Consider the following 24,796-nt stretch of genomic DNA (forward strand, 5'->3'; position numbering starts at 1 on the left):
AGACTTGTACGTTATAATAAGTACTTGATGTTCTTGGAATATAAATATATCAAGAAAGCGTTTTCCATAATTGCTACTTTTTAAGCTCTGTTTGCAAAACACACTTAACAAACCCAAGTGTTGATGTATTGGTACACATTAAACCTGATACGTTTGTTGTTGTTGCTTAGGGTGCTGTGAAATTGAGTTAATTTATGGGTTGGGTTAATTTATGGTTCAGTGTATTGTGCCAGCTCAGAATATGGATTATTTATATAACATGGTTAGCATGGGGTGTGAAAATAGCAATTCAAAGCTCATTTACTTGGCTTTGGCATCATTTCATATTGACTTTGCTCTTCTTGTCTTGGGCTATGAGGACAAAGAATTGGGAGTAAGTTGTGTTTTGTCCTTCAACCTCTTGTGTTCCTAGTCTGAGTTTGGGACTGTGGTGTGATTTTATCGGTCTTCTGCAGAGCAGGTTACATCAAATCCATAGTTGAGACATCTGTAGATTCTGACAAAAATGAACATCAGGAACTTATTCTTTCACTAAATTTACCCAGAAGAAACAATATGGGGATTACAAGAATTCTACCAAAGGAATGGCTTTTGATGAACTGGCAGCTCTCTTCATCCTTAACAGGGATGAATATAAAACTTAAACTGAATCCTTATCTGCCTGGATATCTACAACATCTGCCTACAGTTGTCCTGTGTTGTCATGCAGCTCCTGGGAGGGAAAGGTGTTCACATGCATAGTGTGTGTTCATAGCCTGTTTGGATGAATCTTTCATATGAAGATGGAAAGGATAGAAACATTGGAGAAAGAACCAAGGGAGATTTGAGCAGGGACTTGTGTCTCCAAAGTAGCTCTTTCAATCTCTTTTGGATCTGCAGTTTAGGAGATATCTGACAGCCCTCAAGCTAGTGAGAAGAGGCTTGTTGCTGAGTCTATGGCAACAAATAGAATGGTCCAGGCTTCAAGGCTGATTTCCTTGAGTCCATGCTCTCTTAAGAACTTCCAGCTGGGTTCAGCCTAAAGATCTCGAGCAGAAGAGAATCAACTTCTTAGTAATGTTGATGATAGCCTTTCCTGTCACTTGTACATCCAGAATTGCTACTGCTTGTTCACTTGAACTCCTAGATCTCAATCTTTCTTTGACTATGCTCTGTGCTTGCTCTTCTAGGTTTGTGATTCTTCCTCTGCTATTTTGAACACTCTACAAGATTTTACCTAACCTTGTTGCCTTCCCTTTGTTTTGAGAGTTTCTTGCTCATTGACCTTTCTTTACTGGACTACATTTTTGCTTGTTCCCTGTTTTGGATAGCGTAATAGTTGATGTGTAGCTTTCAATGCAGTAGGAAGATCTGATCACTGCCCATGTGTTGGTAGAAAAAAAGGACGTATATCTAAGCAACTTCTAGAGCAGTGCCATAGGTTCACCATCACGGTTCTAGAGCAATAGTTTCTCTTTCCTGTGGACAACCACACAGTTTTTGTAGCTCCACAATTTGATGCCATTGCAGAAAAGGCCTTCTGTCTACTAAGCCAGCTGGTTAGGCTCAGAAGTCAAGAACAGAAGGAACCAGGCCTCTAAAGCAAACTATATTTCACTGGCAAAACAACAAACTCCAGCAAATGCAGGTGCTAAGTCAACTCCAGATGCACAGGAGGTTGCTTTGAAATTATACCGTCTGGTGGGACATGTTCTTTTTTTAATGGTCTCTTCAAAGTTCATACATTTTGTTATAAATGGACATGGGACGAATCCAGGAATGCATTTTTTTCCTTTGGGTAAATAAAATGCTAGGATCTTCCTCTTTGAAGCTCGGGGGTGGAAACGATTTATGTTTTGATACCAAACATGCTTGCTGTCTCTTTATCTTGCACATAGCTATAAATACTGATGTACAAAATCTAAAGACGCCTTGCTGTGTTTTTAGAATGTTAATGTTCCTTCTATACCACAGTTTCACAGGTTTTTTTTTAAACAGAAAAATGGCACAGAGAAAATTCAGACTTTTCCCCCCCTTCTTCACACTAAGAACAGCCATAGAGAGTTCATTTACTGAAGGCTGTGAATGAATCCCTTTCATGACTATATGGACTTGTCTATACCAAAAGAGCTTTGTGTAAAGGCCAATGCATGAAAAAAAAAATACAGTTTGGGAGAGAGTTTTTTTTTTTTTAATTTGATTTATATGCTGCCCTTCTCCGGAGACTCAGGGCGGCTTACAATGCATTAAGCAATAGCCTTCATACTTTTGTGTATTTTATACAAAGTCAGCTTATTGCCCCCACAATCTGGGTCCTCATTTTACCTACCTTAGAAAGGATGGAAGGCTGAGTCAACCTTGAGCCTGGTGAGATTTGAACTTGCAGTAATTGCAGGCAGCTGATGTTAATAACAGTGCTTTAGTCTGCCGCTCCACCACTTGGCTGTTTAAAATCCACTCTGTTCCCTAATAATGTGGCTGTGTAATATTTACCAAGGAATGAGGGCCGTTTTAAATGAATTAGAATAAAATGTGTATTTTATTCTAGAGGTAGTTCAAATATATGTTTCCTTATAAAGCGTAGAGATGTGTGCATTAGATATATCCATGAATGTTAGATAAGGGCTGGAGTTTTTTGGGATGTGGAGGGGCGGGGGGCAAGTCAGCGGGCAAAGATAGAAAGTTAGATGATTTTGCTAAAATTTACAGGGAAATTGAAGAGTCTTCAGCCTTTTCTCAAGGATAGGGACAAATGCTTTTCAAGCTTCACAACTTTAAGGTGTGTGAATATCAACTTCCAGAATTCTCCATGCTGGATTGTCGACATCCACACAATTTCAAGTTGGCAAGTAGAGAAATGTGAGAAATGTGGCTTTTCACATCTCTATTCAATCCCCCCAAAAGGTATTCGGTGACAACTTGTCCAATAGGACCTTTTCAGCACAGTGCTAGTGTTAACACCAACAGAGAGTCTTATCCAGGGGTGGTATTCACTTACCTTCGCTACTGGTTTGCAAATGTGGGCACGCACGCACACACAGATCCTTCCACGCATGCACAGAGTGTCAAAAATGGGATGTGATAATGTCAGGGCGGGTGGGCGGAGTCTCCCGCAGCCACTGCTACCGGTTTGCCTGAACCGGATAGAACCTGCTGAATACCACCACTTGTCTTATCCCTGAAAAAATCCTGTGGACCCCAGCCTGCATTTAACATACATGGTGTGTATGTGTGTAGATGTCTGTGAGAAAAATTGTGGCCTCCTCACACAGAACTACTTCTTGGGTTATATATTTTACATATTTCCACACATAGTATTTGTGAAGGGTGTCATATCCTAAACTGTAAAAAGTTTGATATTAGCAGTAAAAAGGATCAACCTAGGTTAAATGAATTAACTTGGTTTGAAACATTAAATTTGCTATGACCATAATTCTACTCAGGTAATTGTTTTTTCTCCAAAAAGTGCACATGCACAAAACTTTTCTAAATCATCTGAATTATTGGCAAGTATTTACTTCAGCTGCTCACCCTATGCTGATTCACCTCAGAAAGTCATCAACAAAGGAAAATTTTGCTGATATTATTATGGAATAAAAAGGCACTTCTCTAGCCAATGCATTTTTCTTTCTCACTTTCTATTGCTGTATTTCTTCACTAACCATCGGGAGGAATGTTCTGATTGAGGACTGCTTTAAAATGTAAAATTCATTTTCATTTTTTGAATTTTCAGTTTTATATCTCCTCCTGTGAGATTCGTTGCAAACACGTGTCTTCTCCACCATAGCGATGTTATATAACAATTGTGGCAAACCTTTTGCACTGCTTAGTCCTTTCCCTTTTAGCGTTGAACCTACAAGGGGCCACACAGTTTAGGGATTGCAACTATCGTATAGTTAGACCATGTATAATTGACACTGGATTTTATTATAGATTTTAGTTATTTATTATTTTATACTAGAATTTATACTTAGCCACTGAGTGGTGGCTCAGTGGTTAAAACACTGAGCTTGTCGATCAGAAGGTTGGCAGTTCAGTGGTTCGAATCCCTAGTGCTATGTAATAGGGTGAGCTCCCGTTTCTTGTCCCGGCTTCTGCCAACCTAGCCGTTCGAAAGCATGTAAAAAATGCAAGTAGAAAAATAGGGACCATCTTTGGTGGGAAGGTAACAGCATTCCATGCACCTTTGGTGTTGAGTCATGCCGGCCACATAACCACGGAGACGTCTTCGGACAGCGCTGGCTCTTCGGCTTTGAAATGGAGATGAGCACCGCCCTCTAGAGTCAGGAATGACTAGCATACACATACACACACACACACACTGAGTGCTTTTATTTGTTCTGGTCTCTGGTCTAAGACTGTAATAATAAATTGTTGTTGTTGTTGTATATCTCCTCTATGACTTTTAGTTCTCTTACCTTTCAAATCAATGCTAAAAACAAACAAATGAAAAAAAAACCCCAACCACCAGGCATATTAACAAAAATGAATAAGAGCGTTACTATTTCCTAATACCTTTTTTGAGAAATGTTCCATGTGCTTATGTCGTTATTTATGGTCCTCAGTGTTCCAGAACTTAGAAAAGGCCATTGGTCCAAGACAGTAGAAGCAGTTTACTTACTGTGGCCGACCCTGGGCCAGATTAAAGTTGGTGATTGGCAGATAAACTCTTTTCTTCAGCCTTAGTTGACTGCCTTCACTGTTCAGGGCTCAAATTCCCTGCATTCCGATCCTGTCGCTGGTCTCTTTTATAACCTCCCACTTCCTAGCTTAGCAATGAAGCCGTTGTGGCGATTTCAGGTACTGGGAAAGGCCTTGGGACCTCTCCTTGTCAATTGCCATCCTTCCACACATCCTTTTTCCATCTCCTCCCTCCCGCTCCCCATCATTCCTGCGTCTTAGAGGTTGGCCCCCTGCCTTCCTGGGGAAAGGCCCCTTAAATTAATACCTCAAAGCCACCACCGAGACAATCCCACTTCGCTTTCCATCCTAGCAGCCATCATGACGCTCGTTTCTGCCTCCCTAGTCTTGCTCCTGCTTCTTTTCCAGAACCAGGGTTCTGTGGATGGGGTCCGTCCTCAGCTGAGAGGTGAGTCATAGAATGTCTTGGTTAGCTTTTGCAAAACGTTTGCCAGGTTAGAGCAGCCATGCAGAAAGGCAACCCAGAAAGAGGCAGCCGTCTGAATATTTGTGGCTTAAATATTTATACGATGGATCCTTTCCCTTATCCAATCACACTATAAAGTTTTCTTCCCAGCTGATGCTTCGGTCTTAATATTGAATTCCTCACCTTCACCACTAACCTAGCATCAAGATCAACTTTGCCTTAGTGCTGCAACATTATTGTGAATGCCAGCTTTATAATCCCAGTCTGAGAGCTTCTGTCCTCAATCAGTTCTTTGAGTCCAAGAAAGGAACTGGGTGCCCAGGTAGGATATGTAGAAATTAAACATGCACTACACTCTTCCCAGTCTCCAATAACTTGGCTGCAGAGCATCCTTTTGAAAGAAATAATTTCACGAATCCCAGGGATTTGACATTTGATCCCGGAGCCTTTTCTGGCTGGGGGGATTGCAACTTTACTCTGCTTCTGGAGAGCAAGTTGCAGCCTGAGATTCTCATAGGAGAACTGGGAGAGAATCAATAATGCTATGGTGGAGCTCAGTGAAATGGGTTTTCTAGGATTCTGCCCAAGCTTCCAATGTCCTATTTAGCCTTCTCAGCTGATTTCTTGCTTCTGTGAGTAGGGGGTACCTGCCTGTCTTGTCAATTAAAATCTACTTTCAAAGATTGCACCGAAGGAGATATAATGAAAAGATTTATCAATGGAGTAAGAAAGAAGTAGCCAGGAGGATAGAAAGCTATGTTATTATTTAATCTGTGGAACTCCTTGTAATAGGAAGCTTTTAGTGCAAATAGGATGGAGAGATTCTTTTTGGAGGGTAGCTGATCCAAAGAGAATAGGTCAGATCCAAGAGAATAGAATAGAATAGAATAGAATAGAATGGGATGGGATGGGATGGGATGGGATGGGATGGGACAGGACGGGACGGGACGGGATGCATTGGGATGGGATGGGATGGGATGGAACAGAATGGAACAGAACGGAACGGAACAGAACAGAACAGAACAGAACAGAACAGAACTAATGGTATGGGTTGGGTTGGGTTGGGTTGGGATGGGATGAGACGGGATGGAACGGAATGGAATGGAACGGAACGGAACGGAACAGAACAGAACAGAACAGAACAGAACAGAACAGAATAGAATTAATGGGATGGGTTGGGATAGGATGGATGGAATGGAATAGAATGTAACTAATAGGATGGGATGGGATGGGATGGAATGGAATGGAATGGAATGGAATAGAATAGAATAGAATAGACTAGAATAGAATAGAATAGAATAGAATAGAATAGAATAGAAATAATGGGATGGGATGGGATGGGATGGACTAGACTAGAATTCCTTATTGGCCGAGTGTGATTAGATATACAAGGAATTTATCACTGGTGCATAAGCTCTCAGTGTACATGCAAACAAGAAAGTGATAAGCCTCAGTGTATATGCAAACAATGCATAAAAGTATTTATTTACATACTGATGCATTTTTTAGTTTTCTTTTCTACCAATGCAGAAGAAAGTCATAATCTAAAAGATCTATCAATGGCTATTAGGCACAGCCGTTATTTCTCTCTCGACCCTCTTTCTGGCATGTTTTCAGGCTTATTGTATCCATCAGTTACAGCCCTGAATATTTTCCAGCTCTTGAGCTTGCAATCTCAAATTCTGGATCCACAAGAAACAGAGACAGAAAAAAAAGAAGAAACAAGGCAAAATTCAGACACTGACGGTTAAAATTATAGTTTTTATTTTGTCTTGCTGAACCGAAAACAGCAGTCAGTTCAGTGACAGTTGGAGGAAAAGCAAAGGGAGACGGTTTTTCAGAAGACGTAATGGAATTACTTTGACTCTCACACTTTTCTTGCTTCTTAAGATCAAATTTTCTTTTGACCTTGAAGTTAGCTATTCTACCAACACTGCTTTGGCAGAAGATTTCAGGCAGTTACTGTATTTGCTTACAATCTCTAGGGAATCACAGAATGGAGCAAATACGTGTGATGGGTAGTAAACATATTTTACTGCAATGTAAAGACATGATGGATTTGTCCAATATTTCAACATTTCCTCTGGTTTGCAAGAGGATTTAATATAATTTCTCTCTTGATACACACACACACACACACACACACACACACACACACACACACACACATGCATACTGTATATACAATGTGTGTGTATGATTTATGTAATAGAACTGCATTTGAGATATTAATTTTTATACATCTTTTTGCTGTATGGTTTTTGTAAAGGCTCATTCCTTGTGAAGTGGGTGGCTCTATAAATTTGATAGATAGATACAGTGGTGGGATTCAGCCAGTTCGCACCCCTCCGGGAGAACCAGTTGTTAACTTTCTGAGCAGTTTGGTGAACTGGTTGCTGGAAGAAATCATTAGGGCAGAGAACCGGTTGTTAAATTATTTGAATCCCACCACTGGATAGATAGATAGATAAATAAGCAATCACTGGGCCAAAATAGCCCCCACCCACTGGCCCATCATTGACTGTTCAGGCTGCTGGGTGTAGATTTCTGGAATTTTTGGAGAATGGTGTGAAAGAGGCAAAAATACAATCTTGTTTTTTTCTTTTTCTCTGCAAGCCACCAATGTTAGGACAAAAACGATGCCATTAATTTCCTTTTGGTTTTATTATAATGGCTGCAGATCAGACCTGAAGGCAAATCAGAACAAAGGCAGAGCTTCCATCGTTAATGTAAATCCCAGAAAAGTAATCTCATTTAACATTTCAAGTCCTATTAGAGTGAAATGCTCCCAGTTAAGCCAAAAAAACCTTCAACCCACTCTCAGACTTGGTCAAAGATTTATGTGTAACATTAGTGAGTGTGTTAAACACTGAATAGTCAAAGAGGATTGAAATATATACCCCAGTGGTTTTGTTGTTTTGGAGGTAATATAGTCCTAAAGAAAAACACATAGTTATTGGCGTCATCTGACATACTATAAGTCTGATGCCAATAGACCAGCAGTAAAAAAATGGGAAGGGGGAATTAAGTCTGGTTGAGGGTTTATATATATATCTTCCCTATTTAGGGTATGGTGAGAATCTTGGATAGTTTGGGATAAAACCACTTCCTGTTCTGACAACAGCTCCAGTGGTGGGCCGTTGACGGTTCGAACTGGTTCAGGCGAACCGGTAGTTGCGACCTGTGGGTGGCCCCACCCACTTGCCCGGGCACAATCCCGTCCTATATTGCTGTGTATTTGATGCCGCACGCATGCACAGAAGGAACGTGCGAGTGAATTGACATGTTTATTGACACAGCACACATGCACGGATGGCACATGCGAGAGAATTGCCGTGTTTTGTGATGCTGCACGCATGTGTGGATGGCGCGCACTTACATTTACGGTGCTGGGCGAACCAGTTGTTACAGTGTGTGACACCCACCTCTGAACAGCTCCGAGTTCTCATGCCACATTTTAAATTATTCCAGTGTCTGAATTTCCCACAATTGACCGACGTCAGCAATAGAGACTGATGAGGAACGAGGAGGAGAAACAAGTGCTGGGATTTGTCTCTCCAAGAAAATTCCAGTACTAACTTCACAGGGGAAAATGCAACATATGGAATCGTCTACACTAGAAGTCATAAGATTGTAGCATAGAAGGAGCAATCATTGGAAGAAATTGTGTCGTTTTCATATTGGAAAAAATCATGAGGATGAATGTCTATGGAAATTCTCAATCATCCAGGTCATGGTTGTCCTAAAGGTGCTTTTCCAAAAGGCAAATGGCCATTCTTGTTTTGTTTTTCCCTTTGAAAGTGTTTCTGAAGGAGTGAAGAAACTTCTTGGTTGAGAAGCAAAACATTTTCAAAGGAAAAATAAAACCCAAGGAAGTCTAGTTGCCTTTTGGAAAAAGCACCTTTGAAATGATCATAAGGTTGGAATTCTATCTCCATCTAGTTGAGAGGAAATCCAAATGAATTCAGTGGGACCTATTTCTGAGTTGTCACATTTCTAATTTTTGAAAAGAAAAAGCTGTTCCCTTCTCTCAAATAGGTGCCCAGTGCAGGACAAGGCCTACAGATCTGGTGTTCATTGTGGACAGCTCCCGAAGTGTGCGCCCCAATGAATTTGACAAAGTCAAGATTTTTGTGTCTCAGGTCATTGAGGCCCTTGATGTAGGTCCTAATACAACACGGGTTGGAGTCATCAACTATGCCAGTGCTGTCAAGAATGAACTGTCCCTAAGAACGCATCAAACAAAGACCAGCCTGTTACAAGCGGTTCGCAAAATTGAGCCTCTCTCCACTGGGACCATGACAGGCCTGGCTATACAATTTGCCATCAACAGAGCATTCAGTGAAGGGGAAGGAGCCAGAGTGAGATCCCCAGAGATCAACAAGGTGAGATTGTCAAGAAGCTTTATTTTATTTTCTTCTTGCTTTGTTTTGTGGCAATCATTCCATGAACTTAGTTCTCCCCGTCTCTTTTGTTTGCAACCTGTGTTTTCAGGAGCACTGGTGGTCCTCAGAGTTCGGTAGGTGCATTTTATGGCTGCTTAGATGATTTTTTTTTTTAAAAAAAGTCTAATGAGATTTGACATAATTGTTGGAAATCTAATAGTTCTAATAGCACCACTTGAACACCATTGGCATCGACAAATCCACCATCAGTCAATTGCAAAAGGCAGCTTCACTCAGAAGAGTTTACATCCTGTGACGATTTCTGGAACACCATTAAATATCCACTTCTGCCTATCCCAGGTCCTTGGGAAGGACTCAATAGGCGAACAAAAAGGCCAAATCCAGTTTCAACATCTGACTGACTGCGCAAAGAATCATAATAATATCTCATGTTGTCATATAAGATTTGAACCATTTAACTGCAGGGCAAATGGAAAGTGTGTTAACTTAATGCTCCTGACATGTCTCACGGCAACTAACTGTGGTTTCTCCCATCCTAGGGGCCTCACCTCCTCTCAGCAAGTTAATGAGATATTTGCTTTCCCACTGTTATTAGCTACTAGGAACAGAATAGAACAACAGAGTTGGAAGGGACCTTGGAGGTCTTCTAGTCCAACCCCCTGCTTACGCAGAGAAATGGGTAGAGTTCCCAGCTTTATGTACACCATATCTAACAAGCCCCGGAAGGTCATTTGAGGCCTGCAGACCTGCAGTTGATCACTAACACCCAAGAGGAATACACGTTTATTCTTGAACAAATGCTTTCATCCTTTTTATTTGTCATGTTTAATTTCATAACATCCTTCTCTTTCCCCAACTGCTCTCCTGCTTCTCAGTTACCTAACTGACGCTTAGTCACAACTCAGGGTAACAACCTTTTGATGAAATGTTTCCTCACAAAGTCCTTCAGGAGGAACAAAGATTACCTTCTTCCATAAGTTCCTTCCCGCTTGTCTTGGTTGTTTTGTGAGGCACCACTTCAGATTCCCTGACCTCGTAGAACTAGTCACAAAGCCATAAAGCCTACAGTTTGGAGAATTGGTACATCTCAGCTTTGTGGGATGGGATCAGTGGTGGGTTCCTCCTGGTTTGGCCCAGTTCTGCCGAGCCGGTAGCGGTGACAATATGACGTCACCGAACCGGTTCTACCCCCCGCCCCCCGCTTCCCCCCGCATTATTCTTATCTTTTATTTGGCCTCACCCCCAATCTATTCGCTGCCTCCCGAGTCCCAGCTGATCAGCTAGAAGGAAAAAAACTGTTTGAACTCTTGCCGTGGGGCTACAGCTGATCAATGTTAAAAGGCAGTGTGGTGGTGGTAGACCGGTGCCTCCAAAAACAAATGAGTAGACCAGTATAGCTCTGCAAACAGTTAAAAGCCCAGTAGACCAGTACCTCTGCTAAATCCTAAAGAATTGTCACATGACCATCAAACCACGTCCACAAAATAAGCCACGCCCACAGAACCGGTAGTAAAAAAATTTAGAACCCACCCCTGAATGGGATCAACAAATTTATCAAGCCATGATGCTCTACTTGTTAAAATAGGCTATAAAAATGTGGTTCTTTGAAGAACAAAGTTGGATGAAAGTGAGGAGCCCTTCGGAGCATTTAGGGTTTTTTTAGGCATAAATGCCCTTTTCTATGAGCATTTTATTCTTGGAAGGATGTAAAATTAGCTAAATGTAGTTGACTTCACCACCTTGAATTTCACTCGCAGGTGGGCTAGAAGCTAAATATATACTAAAAATATATATGCAGGTATTCTTTGGGGAGAGCCATAGGTCAATGAGAGAAAAAAATCTCTCTTGTGGGAAAGAGCTTGAAATACTATAAATTAAAGGTTCCTTTCAAGTCCTTAACATTTTCACAAAGGTACCTGTTATTGATATTGTTTTTGTTGTTATGACTATTTCTGGTGCAGGGAAAAAAGTTACCTCAAACGGGAGGCCTTTTCAACTTCATTAAAAGAACTTTATGGATCATGAAGTCCTTTGGTCTTAAGTACAGAAATGGTAGACCACAATTTAGCTAGCCTCTCATTGTTTTTAAACCAAACCAAGGTTCAATTTCTTTCACAAGCTGAAAAGAGCAATTCTGCTTATTCTCTTCTTCCTCATATAAGAACGGTGTTTGTGCAACATGATCTACGCTTTCTGTTTCCAAATATTGATTCATGTCAAGTCAATGTACATGGGGAACTGGATGTCACGCTCTGATTCATGACTACAGATGTTCATTCAACACTTGTAAGAAACGTTTGTACATAAAGTTGTATGTGTGAAGTCTTTTTATAGTGTTTGACTAGGAATGCCTAAAGATGGAAGCTGATTATCGCAGGTCCCATCTGTCTTCATTCTATGTGTGGGGATCAAGACTAAATATTTATTTATCTGGGACACTCTCTTTTCTTCTGCTTGGATAATCACAGTTTATTTAGGTTCTAGTGTTTAAATCTCTAATTCCTAATGAAGTCATTCTTTTCATTTGGGATCAAGGTTCAGAAATTCTGGTCTGTTTAGAATGAAACTCAAAATCTGATCGTCTGCTTTGGCAGTCCAGGTTAGGCTGATTCAGAATCTTCTTACATTTTTTTTTATTAAAAAAAAAAAAGATGGTTAGGAATTTTCATTTGTTTTTCTCAACATATGACATGACCAAGAAATCTGTTCACGCTTCTTTGATCTCCTGCTTATTCACACCAGTGGAAGGTGCTTCCTAGGGAGATTTCTTTCTCTGCAACACTTCTTGGACTATATAAATGAATCGTTGAAGGCACAAAAGGTTTGTTAGTGAAGCTACGAGGTTGCAAATATACCACACAGTCTTGATTTCTTAAAGCAAGAGGGAGGTATAAGAGATTTTACAGCTCCACCTATTGCTGAGATTGGCATGTTACACCATTTGGAACACATCAAATGTCTAAATGGTATTTGCATACCAATCCAGTTAAGACCCAGTTTTATGTGGACCTTTTATTTCTCAATTTCTTTATTTATTTCAAGAAACTCAACTTATTGACACCAATGCACAATGAACTTAAAAGGAGTCTGGGTGGGCTTTAAAAGATAACATTAGACAGAAAGAATTAATGTAATGGTATGTGGGAAGGACCTTGGCTAACGGGAGGAAGAACCTCGGAGGGTATGTAAAAGATTTCTCAGCCTACAGAAGGAGAACAGGTGTGGGATGCATTTCAGAAAGGACCCTCCCCAGTTTCCAGAAAGTAAAAGGAAAGAAGGAGAGAAATGTCTAGGGAGATTCTCAAACATCCAGGTCAGTGGTGGGTTGCCCCTGGTTCGGACCGGTTCGCAAGAACCGGTAGTAAAACCAGCGGGAGGCTCCGCCCACTGATCCGGATGTTATCATAGGTGATCTGCGAATGCGCAGAAAAGCATGCACATGCAGGCGTGATGCAAATTGGTAGTAAAGGTAGGTAGAACCCACCCCTAATCCAGGTCAAAGGTGCTTTTTCAAAAGGCAATTGGGCTATGTTGTTATTTTTTTTAGGAAGAAATGTCTTCTAAAGTAGAAGACATATCACTTCTTATTCAAGAAGCTTCATCAGTTCTGACCTTCATTAGCTTCTTAGATGAGAAGCAAACATCTCCTTCAAAGAGAAAACATTTCTTCCTCCAGAAAAAAAACAACAACATAGTCCAGTTGCCTTTTGAAAAAAGCACCTTTGAAACAAGGGAGAAATGTTTTCAGTTAACGTTCAGTAGAAATGTTTCTAGAAGCTTGGCACTCTGACAAATCCATAGACACATAGCTATTAACAACATCTATAGACTATGCAAAAGAGATAATCAACCAGCCCCAAAGAGAAAAAAAGACTCCAGCACCTCTCCACCAGTAATCAGCGCTGAGATCAGCATAGATTAACTACAAGGTTGACTTCAGACCAGCAATCAAATAAGCAATATCCCAATCAAGAAACTGCCAAAGAGCCTTGCTTAAACAGCCCAACCAAAGAACCGATCCCACCCACCCACAGACAGGCAAGACACCAGAATGTAAACTAACAGCAAACAGCACTGAAGATGTTACCTAGTTGGCAGTGGTGACATTCAATTTTTTTCCCTACCAGTTCTGTGGTAGTGGTGGGTCCTGTGACTGAGTGGGTGTGGCCAACTCAATGTCACTCACAGCCACGCCCACTCAGTCACATGACACCCCCCACCAAACCACGCCCACAGAACCCGGTAGGAAGAAATGTGCGTATGAGCACCAGAAGGGCTCATAGAGAATGCTGCAGCAGATTCAAACTTTTCTCCCTCCATTCACAGTGGTGTTGCTGCTCCCTTTATGGTCCCTGCCTGGCCCACTCTCTCCTGGGCGTCGAAGCATCCAGGTCAAAGGCTGCAGCAGTTATGCTGTGAATGGAGGGAGAAAAGTTCGGATTTTCTCTGGTGCAGCATTTAATGTTGAATGGGTTTATTTATTTATTTATTTATTACATGTATTTATATGCCGCCATTCTCCCGAAGGACTCAGGGCGGCGAGCACAAGTTAAGAAACAAGTACAATAAAATCATAATTTAATCCAAATAATTAATTAGTAGTAAAAGCCAAGTCTTCAAGTCCCGACGGAAGGAGGGGAGATCAGGAGGTTGAGCGGCTGGAAGGGGTGAGCAGTGACTGGGCGACCGGGTGGGCATGGGAGGGGCCAACCAGGGGTGGTTTTTACTGGTTCGGCGAACCGATTCAAATCGTCCCTACTGGTTCGCCCGAACCGGTCCAAACTGGTCAAATTTCACCCCTGCTTGTTAGGATAATGAAATGCCTGCAAGAAAACAAGCAAGCTCAGAGAGCACCAAGGACTCCACACTTCAACCCTGAGCTACAAATATTCCCCTTTATTAGTAATGTTTTCAGTCTTGCGAGATTCTGTTAATATAACCTTGCAATAGAGTTAGTATTCCTGGTTATGCTTCTTGTCCAGATTACCCTGAAGGGCTAACAATGAGATCCATGTCCTTTGCAAGTGATATTCCTTGCTAGCCTCATTTCTTCAGCAGCTGAATGTGATTCAAAAATACGCTGGCCAGTGCCCTACTTTCAAAATCGTTCATGCTGCTGCTCTTGCATTTTTGCCACTGAGCTCTCGAGAAAAGCCCTGGATGTAACTGAGCCTATGAATCAGGTGCATTGTATGATCTGACACTTCTACAGCAGAAGCAGTGAAAGTATCTTCAAAGCAAATGATACCATGAAACTGAATGGGGCAGGCCAGAAAGAGTGCAGAGAAGAGCAATAAAAATGATTAGGGGACCGGAGGCTAAAACATATGAAGAATGGTTGCAGGAACTGGGTATGTCTAATTTAATGAAAAGGAGGACTAGGGGAGACATAATAGCGGTGTTCCAATATCTCAGGGGCTACCACAAAGAAGAGGGAGTCAAGCAGAGGTGGTATTTAGCTGGTTCTGTCCGGATCGCCCAAACTGGTAGCGGAAATTATGGGTGGCTCCACCCACCTGACCTGGTTCTAGGACGTGCTTTTTAGGCATGTTTTTGAGGCTGTGTACATGTATGGAAGGGAGTGCGCATACACAGAGTTGGTCACATTTGTCAACCAGTAGGGAAGGTAAGTGAATACCACCTCTGGAGTCAAGCTATTCTGCAAAGCACCTTGGGGGCAGGACAAGAAGCAATGAGTGGAAACTAATCAAGGAGAGAAGCAACTTAGAACTAAGGAAAAATTTCCTGACAATTAGAACAATTAATCAGTGGAACAACTTGCCTCCAGAAGTTGTGAATTCTCTAACACTGGAAGTTTTAAAGAAGATGTTGGATAACCATTTGTCTGAAGTGGTGTAGGGTTTCCAGCCTAAGCAGGGGGTTGGACTAGAAGACCTCCAAGGTCCCTTCCAACTCTTCTATTCTATTCTATTCTATTCTATTCTATTCTATTCTATTCTATTCTATTCTATTCTATTCTATTCTATTCTATTCTGGCCTGGCCTAGCCTAGCCTAGCCTAGCCTAGTCTAGCTAAGCACTTGCACGCAATAGAAGAAATTTGGATCTCTCCCCTTTCAGATCTCTTTCTCCCCCTCTTGTTGTTCTTCAGTTGATTTAATGATTACAATGCTTCACCTTTTATTCACCTAACTTAGCCAGGTGGATGTCCAGCAATTTGAACAGATGTAGCTGCATTTAACTCTGAACATAATGAGGGTTCAACAGGTTGCAACCCTATGAAGAGAAGATACTTGAAAATTCGGAGAAGAGGCATAGAGTAAGCTGAATGGGGGGGTATCAGGTCTGCCTATGGCCTTTTAGAGTCACATGACAAATGTTTATATAAGGGGACATCTGTCGAGGGTGGGTCAACAGCATGATTGATGCTCTACTCCTTTTTATGAATCACATTAAACAGGGCTGGAGTTTTACAGCCAGCATCTTAATCCCTCACTTTTTGCAGGCATTTGTATCTATATGAGAGGATAATTTGTTTTTGTTGTTTTTTTGCTGTGAAATATTAGGAAACAGTCCTTCATTTGGGGATTCAGATATCTAGATGAAATTTATCCAGCTGAAAATGAAAATGTTTAAAGAACTGGAGAGAACAGACAGAGAGTAATTTTAAGATGAGGAATAATTGTACCTGATTCTGACCAGAAAAATTCAATTATGAGTCTTTTAGAGAGAGAGAAAAAATAAGAGTCAAAGAACTACTCTGTTACACTTCCATCTTTCTTTCTTTCTTTCTTTCTTTCTTTCTTTCTTTCTTTCTTTCTTTCTTTCTTTCTTTCTTTCTTTCTTTCTTTTTCTTTTTCTCTCTCTTTCTTTTTTTCCTTCCTTCCTTCCTTCCTTCCTTCCTTCTTTTTCTTTCTTTCTTTCTTTCTTTCTTTCTTTCTTTCTTTCTTTCTTTCTTTCTTTCTTTCTTTCCATTCAAATATATGGTTCTCCCTCCTGGCAATCATGCAGCACTGCTTTGTATTATTGCTCATCACTTTTAAGGCCCAGATACACTTTCTCTTTTTATGATGTACTCTGGGGACCCTTCCTTGCGCCAAAGAGCCTTTTAATAAAGGAGCAAGAGATTACTACAATATCTAGGGAATAGGATCCTTTGTTTCTATTTGTGGTTGAGCTAGCTGAACATGAGTTATTAATCTCACTTGGTATGATAAACACTATCAGAGGAAGATAAACATCATCATCCATCCCAACTGTTGCTGGGCCCAGTTGGAAAAAAGAAAATCAATGAAGCCTTCATTTTCTCATTCCCAGGTGGCTATCGTAGTGACCGACGGTCACCCCCAGGATGGGGTGAAAGACGTATCAGCAAGGGCAAGAGCTCTTGGGATCGAAATCTTTGCCATTGGTGTGGGCCGCGTCGACATGCACACGTTGCGACAGATAGCCAGCCAGCCCTTGGATGACCATGTGGATTATGTTGAAAGTTATAGTGTCATTGAGAAGCTAAGCAGAAAGTTTCAGGAAGCTTTCTGCGGTAAGTCTGAAATTTTCCTGAAGGAAACACCTATGAGAAATGGTCCTTTCCCAACTACAAGATCTTCCTGTGTATTTCATTGTTAAAAATAAGCATCTGATTCAGTGGTTGGTTTCAAAATTTTTTACTACTGGTTCTGTGGGTGTGGCTTGGTGGGCATGGCATGGCTTAGTGGACGTGGCTTGGTGGCTGATGCACCTTCTTTGTTCAGGAGTTTCTAAGGATGCATATGGCTCCTGGGCTGTTAAGTAGTGATCCTGGTTAAAAGGCTTATGAAGAAAAGAACATTCAGATGGTTTATAAGGTCAGATGTTGATTCCTGGAGATTGGAATTGCTAAAGTTTCTAGCACTCAGGGGTGTCAAACTGGTAGATCGTGGGCTGGATGCATCATGCGTAGGCCACACCCACCCCAGCTCCACAAAGGGAAAAAGGTTGTGATACATCATGTGATGGCAAAGTGACGCCACAAGTTTGACACCTGTCTTCTAGGTGATCTACTCAAGACAAATGATACTGGAGTCAAAACATTTTGCTAAAAGAAAAGAATATAAGTGCTTTTGTTTCCACATGGAGACCTCTTCTCAGCTTTGTGCTTGAAGTGGAAAAGAATGAAACTTTGATTTTGGGTTTTACCGATTAGATTGATAGATAGAAATGGCTTGTTCATATTATTATGAAAAAACAAAAAGTTGTGATTTGAAGTTAATGCCATATTTTACTGCAACAGAGAGTCAGAAGTCAATGTTTCTTTTTCTTTTTTTCTTATCCTTCCTCACTTCTCTTCCCCCTCTTCCTCCCCACCGTTTTCCTATTTACTTTTGTATTTTGTGTCTTATTTTATCTTATAGCTCAATAAAAACGTTAAACTGAAAAAGAAGAATGATACTGCAAGCTAAAGTCAAACCTGCTTGTTTACTGTGTTTATTATTTTATTACTTTACAGTTGTGTCAGATTTGTGTGCCACCGGAGACCATGATTGCCAGCAGATTTGTGTCAGTACAGGAGCCTCGTACGCCTGTGCTTGTGAAGTGGGTTTCACTCTTAACAATGATGGGAAGACCTGCAGTGGTAAATAGATCATAATTCAAAACTTTGTATAGGGAACCAAAGTTGATTCGAAGTCATGGAAAGGCGTGCCCAATTCACAATGTGTGAAATACCTCATTCTTTTGAGGATAAACTACCATTCTGTAAAACAGCCAAAGAGAACAAAGAAAAATGCTTTCAGACATGAATCTTAGCTTCTGACTTCCTCTTGTCTAGTGGAGGGGTCCCCAACCCCAGTCCGTGAACTGTCACTGGTCCATGGCATGCCAGAAATTGGTTCGCACAATAGCACTTAGACTTATATACCACTTTACAGTGCTTTACAGCAGGGGTGGGTTCTACTTACATTTACTACTGGTTCACAACGGGATCACATGCACAGATCGCCAATGATGACATCCGGGGCAGTGGGCGGGGCCTCCCACCAGTTTTACTACCGGTTCTTGCGAATCGGTCTGAACCGGGGGCAACCCACCACTGCTTACAGCCCTCTCTAAACTGTTTACAGAGTCAGCCTATTGCTCCCAACAACCTGGGTCCTCATTTTACCCACCTCGGAAGGAGAGAAGGCTGAGTCAACCTTGAGGCTGATGAGATTTGAACTGCCAAATTGCAGGCAGCCGGTGATCAGCAGAAGCAGCCTGCAGTTCTGCACTCTAACCACTGCGCCACCGTGTCTCACAAATAAGCAAAGACCCATCCGCAGGCAGTACATGAAACTATGCCCCCTGTGGTCCCCAGAAAAACATCTCTCCATGGAACCAGTCCCTGGTGTCCAGAAGGTTGGGAGCCACTGGTCTAGTGTATAGTTCAGTAGTTTATTACTGTATTCTATGGTCAGGGGTGGGTTCTACTTACCTTTACTACCGGTTCGCAACGGGATCACGCGCACGTGCTCGATTCACTCGCGCATGCTCCTTGCTTCTGTGCATGTGCAGATTGCTTCTAATGACATCAGGGTCAGTGGGCGGAGCCTCCCACTGGTTTTACTACCGGTTCTATAGAATCGGTCCGAACCGGGGCAACCCACCACTGACTATGGTGTATAGTAGAATAACCCGTTCTTGAAAATAGTGAGGCGAAGCAGAAATTATAGTGCTTAAACATAACGACTTATTTTTTTTTAATTGTAATTTTAATTTATTTTTTTAAATTTGATTTATATGCCGCCCTTCTCCGGAGACTCAGGGCGGCTTACAATGTGCTCAGCAATAGCCTTCATCCTTTTGTATATTTATACAAAGTCAGCTTATTGCCCCCACAACTGGGTCCTCAATTTACCTACCTTAGAAAGGATGGAAGGCTGAGTCAACCTTGAGCCTGGCGAGATTCGAACCTGCAGTAATTGCAGGCAGCTGGTCTTAATAACAGGGTGCTTTAGACCACTGTACTACCAAGGCTCTTTTACTTATTTTACTTCTTGTAGTGAGGACACACCACTCTAAGCACACTGATCTGGCTCAAAATGCTTATTAAAATCAGTTTTTAAAGAAGTGTTGCTATCTAAATGGAAGAAGTGATTCTCTCTCCCCCCCCCCAGTAATGGCTTTCTTCCCGTTTTCTGCTTTTCCACTTTCCTACAGTTTGCAATGGAGGAGCTGCCACAGATCTCATCTTTCTGATAGACGGGTCGAAGAGCGTGAGGCCCGAGAACTTCGAGTTGGTGAAGAGATTCATTAACCAGATTGTGGATTCTCTGGAGGTGTCAGATAAAACCACTCAGGTGGGCCTGGTCCAGTACTCTAGTTCAGTCAAGCAGGAGTTCCCCCTGGGGCAATACAAGAACAAGAAGGATATCAAAACAGCAGTGAGAAAGATGACATATATGGAAAAGGGCACCATGACTGGCCAGGCTTTGAAATACCTCGTAGACAATTCCTTCGCCATCTCTAGTGGAGCAAGGCCTGGTGTCCCCAAGGTGGCCATTGTATTTACTGATGGACGTTCCCAAGATTACATCAATGATGCAGCCAAGAAAGCTAAAGAACTAGGTAAGCATTTGGAAATTAGGACAGCAGTTTGATGAGAGCTCAGTTCAGTGGTGAGATTTAGCCAGTTCGCACTTATTTGGGAGAACCGGTTGTTAACTTTCTAAGCAGTTCGGAGAATCGGTTGTTGGAAGAAATCTTATTTTGTTTTTTTCCCACTTTACAGGGCTAATCCTGTAAGGAAGGCAGGAAGGAAACATTCTGGTAATGTTTCTAGCCTAATTTTTATTGCCCTGCTTACAGAAACTGCCTCTCTGGTTAACCTTTATTACATTGTAATAGCTAAGGCGAAGCACCCATCGCCGTGAGTGACGTTGAGTTGGGCATGCCCACACGGTCATATGACCACCGAGCCACACCTACCCAGCTGGTCACTAGGGCAGACGACCTGTTGTTAAATTATTTGAATCCCACCACTGGCTCAGTTAAGTTGACTACTGAATCTCATAAATCGATAACATTGTGCTATGAGGGGGTCCTTGGTGCTCTCTGAGCTTGGTTGTTTGTGACACTGATGAAGTTCCCTAGCTTGGGTAATGAAACGTTTGCAAGGAAACAACCAAGCTCAGAGAGCACCAAGAACCCCTCATTTCAACCCTGAGCTACAAATATTCTCCTTTATTGGTCCATTGTATTATATCAATAGGGGGACAGGGTGGCTCAGTGGCTAAGACACTGAGCTTCTCGATTAGAAGTTCGACAGTTCAGCTGTTCGAATCCCTAATGCTGCATAATGGGGTGAGCTCCCGTTACTTGTCCCAGCTTCTGCCAACCTAGCAGTTCGAAGGCACGTAAAAAATGCAAGTAGAAAAATAGGGACCACCTTTGGTGGGAAGGTAACAGCGTTCTGTGCGCCTTTGGTGCTTAGTTATGCTGGCCACATGACCACGGAGACGTCTTCGGATAGCACTGGCTCTTCGGCTTTGAAACGGAGATGAGCACTGCCTCCTGGAGTTGGGAACGACTAACACATATGTGCAAGGGGAACCTTTACCTTTATTATATCAATGAGGATTATATTTCTACAGTAGTACATTCCCTTTTTCTCTTCTGGGGTTGATCAACCCTCTCTTTCCTGTTGCATCCAACTCATGCAACTATGATTTCATAATGTTTACAAAGCTAGATGTGAACTTGACAAAGCCAGGAGAGACATAACAAAGTCATTTGCCTGATGCAATACCTGAACATCATTGTCAGAAGATAAGGTGATGGCCCCTGGAGAGGAACAGACCAGATGAAAGCTTTTCATTTATAATGCCTCCATGTTTTCCAGGCTTTTCTTTTTTTAAAATAAAAAAACAATCTTTACATACACACCGGCGCAATGCCTTTTGATCAATAATGCTTTTATTGTGCTTTCATGAACAGGGCAAGACGCAAATGATTAGATCTTGTTTGTTTCAGGGTACAAGATGTTTGCGATTGGGGTGGGCAATGCCATTGAAGATGAACTCAAGGCAATTGCCTCTGAACCGGTGGCAGAGCACTACTTCTACACAGCTGATTTCCGAACCATCAATCAAATTGGAAAGAAGCTGCAGACTAAAATATGTGTTGGTAGGTGAAGTTGTGCATAGGATATTAATAGTGCGATACTTGTGACTAGTTGCAGATTCCACTTACTGTATTTTTCGGAATTTAAGACGCACTGGAGTGTAAGACGCAGCTTAGTTTTTGGGGAGGAAAATAGGGGAAAAAAAATCTGCCTGCCAGGTATTCATCTGGCTAGCGTCCTTAGTCTGGTCAGTTTCAGCACATTAGTTTGCTGGTTTTTTATCCTCTGCTTGGGATAAAAAAACAGTTTCTAAGGCACAGCTGTTCTGCCCCAGCTACGGATCCCAAAGAGTGTTTCTTAATGATAATATCAGGCTTCCAAGTAACCCCCCCAACAAAAGAAGACTCCGAGGCTTGAAGTTCCTCAAAGTTCCATTTTATTAAAGATGTCATATTGGCACATCTGGGAAAACCCAAATTTGAAAGTTTCCAGGTTTTCCCCACCCAAAGAAAACTTCAAATCCCTGCCCAGCACCCACATATCCATCACATGGTCCCATCAAAGCACCATCCCAACTGGAGATGCCTCCCAGTTCCAACCCTCCAGGTGCAGGGCAAGATGTATTTGATTCCCTGACAAAGGAATTTTATTATGGCTATATATCACCCATGCTCCATACAATCCCCCGTCCCAATTTCCCACAGTAGTAAATGTGGCAGGCTTGGAGGCCCAAGGCAAAAGATGGCTTCTTGGCCTGACAGGTAGGCCTTCATTGTGGGATACCCATTTCAAAGTGGTTCACATTATGTTTATTGTATTGTTATCACCCTCACTCTTTGGGGATTAAGACCTTCAGAGCAGAGGCTTCGTGCTGGTTCCACAATTATATAACCCTCAATGGACTAGTAGCACCATATCCCACTGAGTAACATATGTGTACAATCTCTCATGGTGCCTGCATGGGAGAACTGCTGCCAATGCCTTTACTCTATCAACAATTGGGGGGAAGGAGTTAGAAACCCAGAGGCTTTATCCAGAGGGGGGATTCAGCCGGTTCGGACTGAGTCACATGAAACAGATGTTAATTTTATGTCTGGTTCGGTGAACTGGTAGTTCCAGTGACCGGATGACCCCACCCCACCCTGCCCCTCCCAGGAGTCCTCACGTGGCCCATTTTGGATCCCAGGTAAATGCAGGGGGCGCATGGAGCCCAGGGAGGTGGAAAACGGGCCCTCCATAGCCTGTTTTTGCTCCCAAGAGGCTGCAGGGAGGCCTACTAGGCCCAAAACAGGGTGTGGGGGGGGCATCCCCTGTGGCCCGTTTTTGCTCCCAGGCGGATGGAGGGAGGCCTACCAGGCCCCAAATGGAATGCGAGGGTGAGGTGCCCCCCACAGTCTATTTTTGCTCCCAGGGGAGTGCAGGAGGCCAACTGCTGCCTGTCACACCCCCTGGCCATGCCCACCATGGCCACGCCCACCCACCCACCCCATCATTAGGACAGAGAACCGGTTGTTAATTTATTTGAATCCCACCACCAGCTTTATCTCTATTTGAGGAAGCAGTCTTCGCTGCTTATCATCCCATTCTTCCATCAAGGTGAGTTTCTTAAAGCTGATGACTGTCAAGCAGACACAAAACTGGCTTTACCATTATGTAAAATTAAGCACTGATTTCCAGCAAAGGGAAGACAACCTGTTAGAGGACATAGCAACTCATGTCATACAGTCTTGTCTATTATTTTTCAAACCTGTTTCCCCTCAAGGAAGGCAGAGAACATTGTCATGATCAATGTTGAAGTAAGATTAAATTGCTCAACCGGTGAACTTCTCCATGAAAGTGATGTTGGTGGAGAGTCTCACATCCCTTGTTGTGTCTCACATTTCAAAGTGCTTCAGTCTGACCCTGAACAGATGGTAGAAAGAATCAATCCCTTCAAGAGTTACTTGAAAGCTATTATTTGAAATGCTCCATTAACCTCCTTGAGGATGGTCCAGCCAATCAGTTGAATGCTCAAAGAGCTCAATTCATTTTCGCAGCAAGCATTTTAGCCTGTTCATGCATCTTGAGTTAGAATATACCCAATGCTTACAATCAGTCTCTTTCTGCGAAATAATGTTTTGGGGTTTTTATCTAAGTAGGGACTCGAACATGGCAAAAACATTTCCAAAAGTGAGGGCTGCAATTGGCTTTCTCAACCCATTGCAGATCCACCGGTAAAGATACCAGATGAATCAATGTGTCAAAGAAAGGAGTTGTGAACTATTAACAAACTATCAGAGTGACAGAGTTGGAAGGGACTTTGAAGGTCATCTAGTCCACCCTCCCCCCCGCTCAAGCAGGAGATCCTATACCATTTCAGACAAATGGCTGTCCAGTCTCTTTTAAAAGCTTCTAGTGATGGAGCACCTACAACTTCTGGAGGCAAGTTGTTCCACTGATTAATTGTCCTAACTGTCAGGAAATCTCTCCTTAGTAGGATTTCTCCTTGATTAGTTTCCATCCATTGCTTCTTGTCCTGCTTTCAGGTGTTTTGGAGAATAGGTTGACCCACTACTCTTTGTGGCAACCCCTCAAATATTGCTATCACTGCTATCATGTCACCCGTAGCCCTTCATACTTTTCATTGTTTTAAAAAGGAGTTAGGGGTAGAAGTCAGTACGAGAAATCTCTGGAAGTCAAATTGTTTCTCTTTCCATTCTTAAACACACACACATCAACATTTCTTCCAAATGATCCAAAATTGTTCTTCAGAAATTCAGTTTTCAAATGACAGAATTTCAGCAGTACAATTTGGGGCTCTTTGAAAGAAAATTGGTTTGAATAGGCTTCTTGGTCGTATTGCACTTGACTTTTGAAGAAATAAAACACACAAATGGTGCTGCTGAGAATTAGTTATTGCTGAATTTCAATGATGCAACGTTGCAATCTCAGGACCGAAAATAGAGTGCTCTGAAAATGTTTGCAATCTACAATCACAGGTTGCCTGTCTGTGGATTAGACAAAATATGTTTTATAAGCTTCCATCATTTCATAATACTCAAGACCTTCTTCCGATATTTTATTTACTGAACCGTTTTGTCTTGTCTCTTCAGAGGAAGATCCATGTGAATGTGAAGCTGTTGTCAAATTCCAGAGGAAAGTAGACAATCTCATAAAGGCATTGACACGAAAACATATCCTTTGGCAGCCACTTGGAATAGGCTGCATTAGGGCATCTTTTGGGCTTGAAGTGATCATGGAAAGCAGAAACCTGATTTACACCAGGTGA

The 24,796-nt window shown here is 42.1% G+C and overlaps 1 protein-coding gene across 1 annotated transcript; it reads left to right on the forward strand.

Moving 5' to 3' along the window:
* Positions 1-4,539: 4,539 nt before the first annotated feature.
* On the forward strand, positions 4,540-24,796 carry MATN1 (matrilin 1). The gene is made up of 7 exons (XM_034413751.3): positions 4,540-5,068; positions 9,125-9,471; positions 16,770-16,992; positions 17,938-18,063; positions 19,626-20,033; positions 21,438-21,590; positions 24,621-24,796. Exons 1-7 carry the CDS (start codon positions 4,981-4,983, stop codon positions 24,794-24,796), a joined length of 1,521 nt encoding a protein of 506 aa, XP_034269642.3. The 5' UTR covers positions 4,540-4,980.

The sequence above is a fragment of the Pantherophis guttatus genome, chromosome 10, assembly GCF_059756535.1.
Source record: "Pantherophis guttatus breed Tessera chromosome 10, ASM5975653v1, whole genome shotgun sequence".
Lineage (NCBI taxonomy): Eukaryota > Metazoa > Chordata > Lepidosauria > Squamata > Colubridae > Pantherophis > Pantherophis guttatus.

Excerpts from the sequence above, each read along its gene's own strand:
- MATN1 (XM_034413751.3), top strand. The coding sequence starts at position 4,981 with ATGACGCTCGTTTCTGCCTCCCTAGTCTTGCTCCTGCTTCTTTTCCAG. Across the intron at positions 18,064-19,625 it reads TGATGGGAAGACCTGCAGTG|TTTGCAATGGAGGAGCTGCC; the intron begins GTAAATAGATCA and ends ACTTTCCTACAG. Across the intron at positions 20,034-21,437 it reads CAAGAAAGCTAAAGAACTAG|GGTACAAGATGTTTGCGATT; the intron begins GTAAGCATTTGG and ends TGTTTGTTTCAG.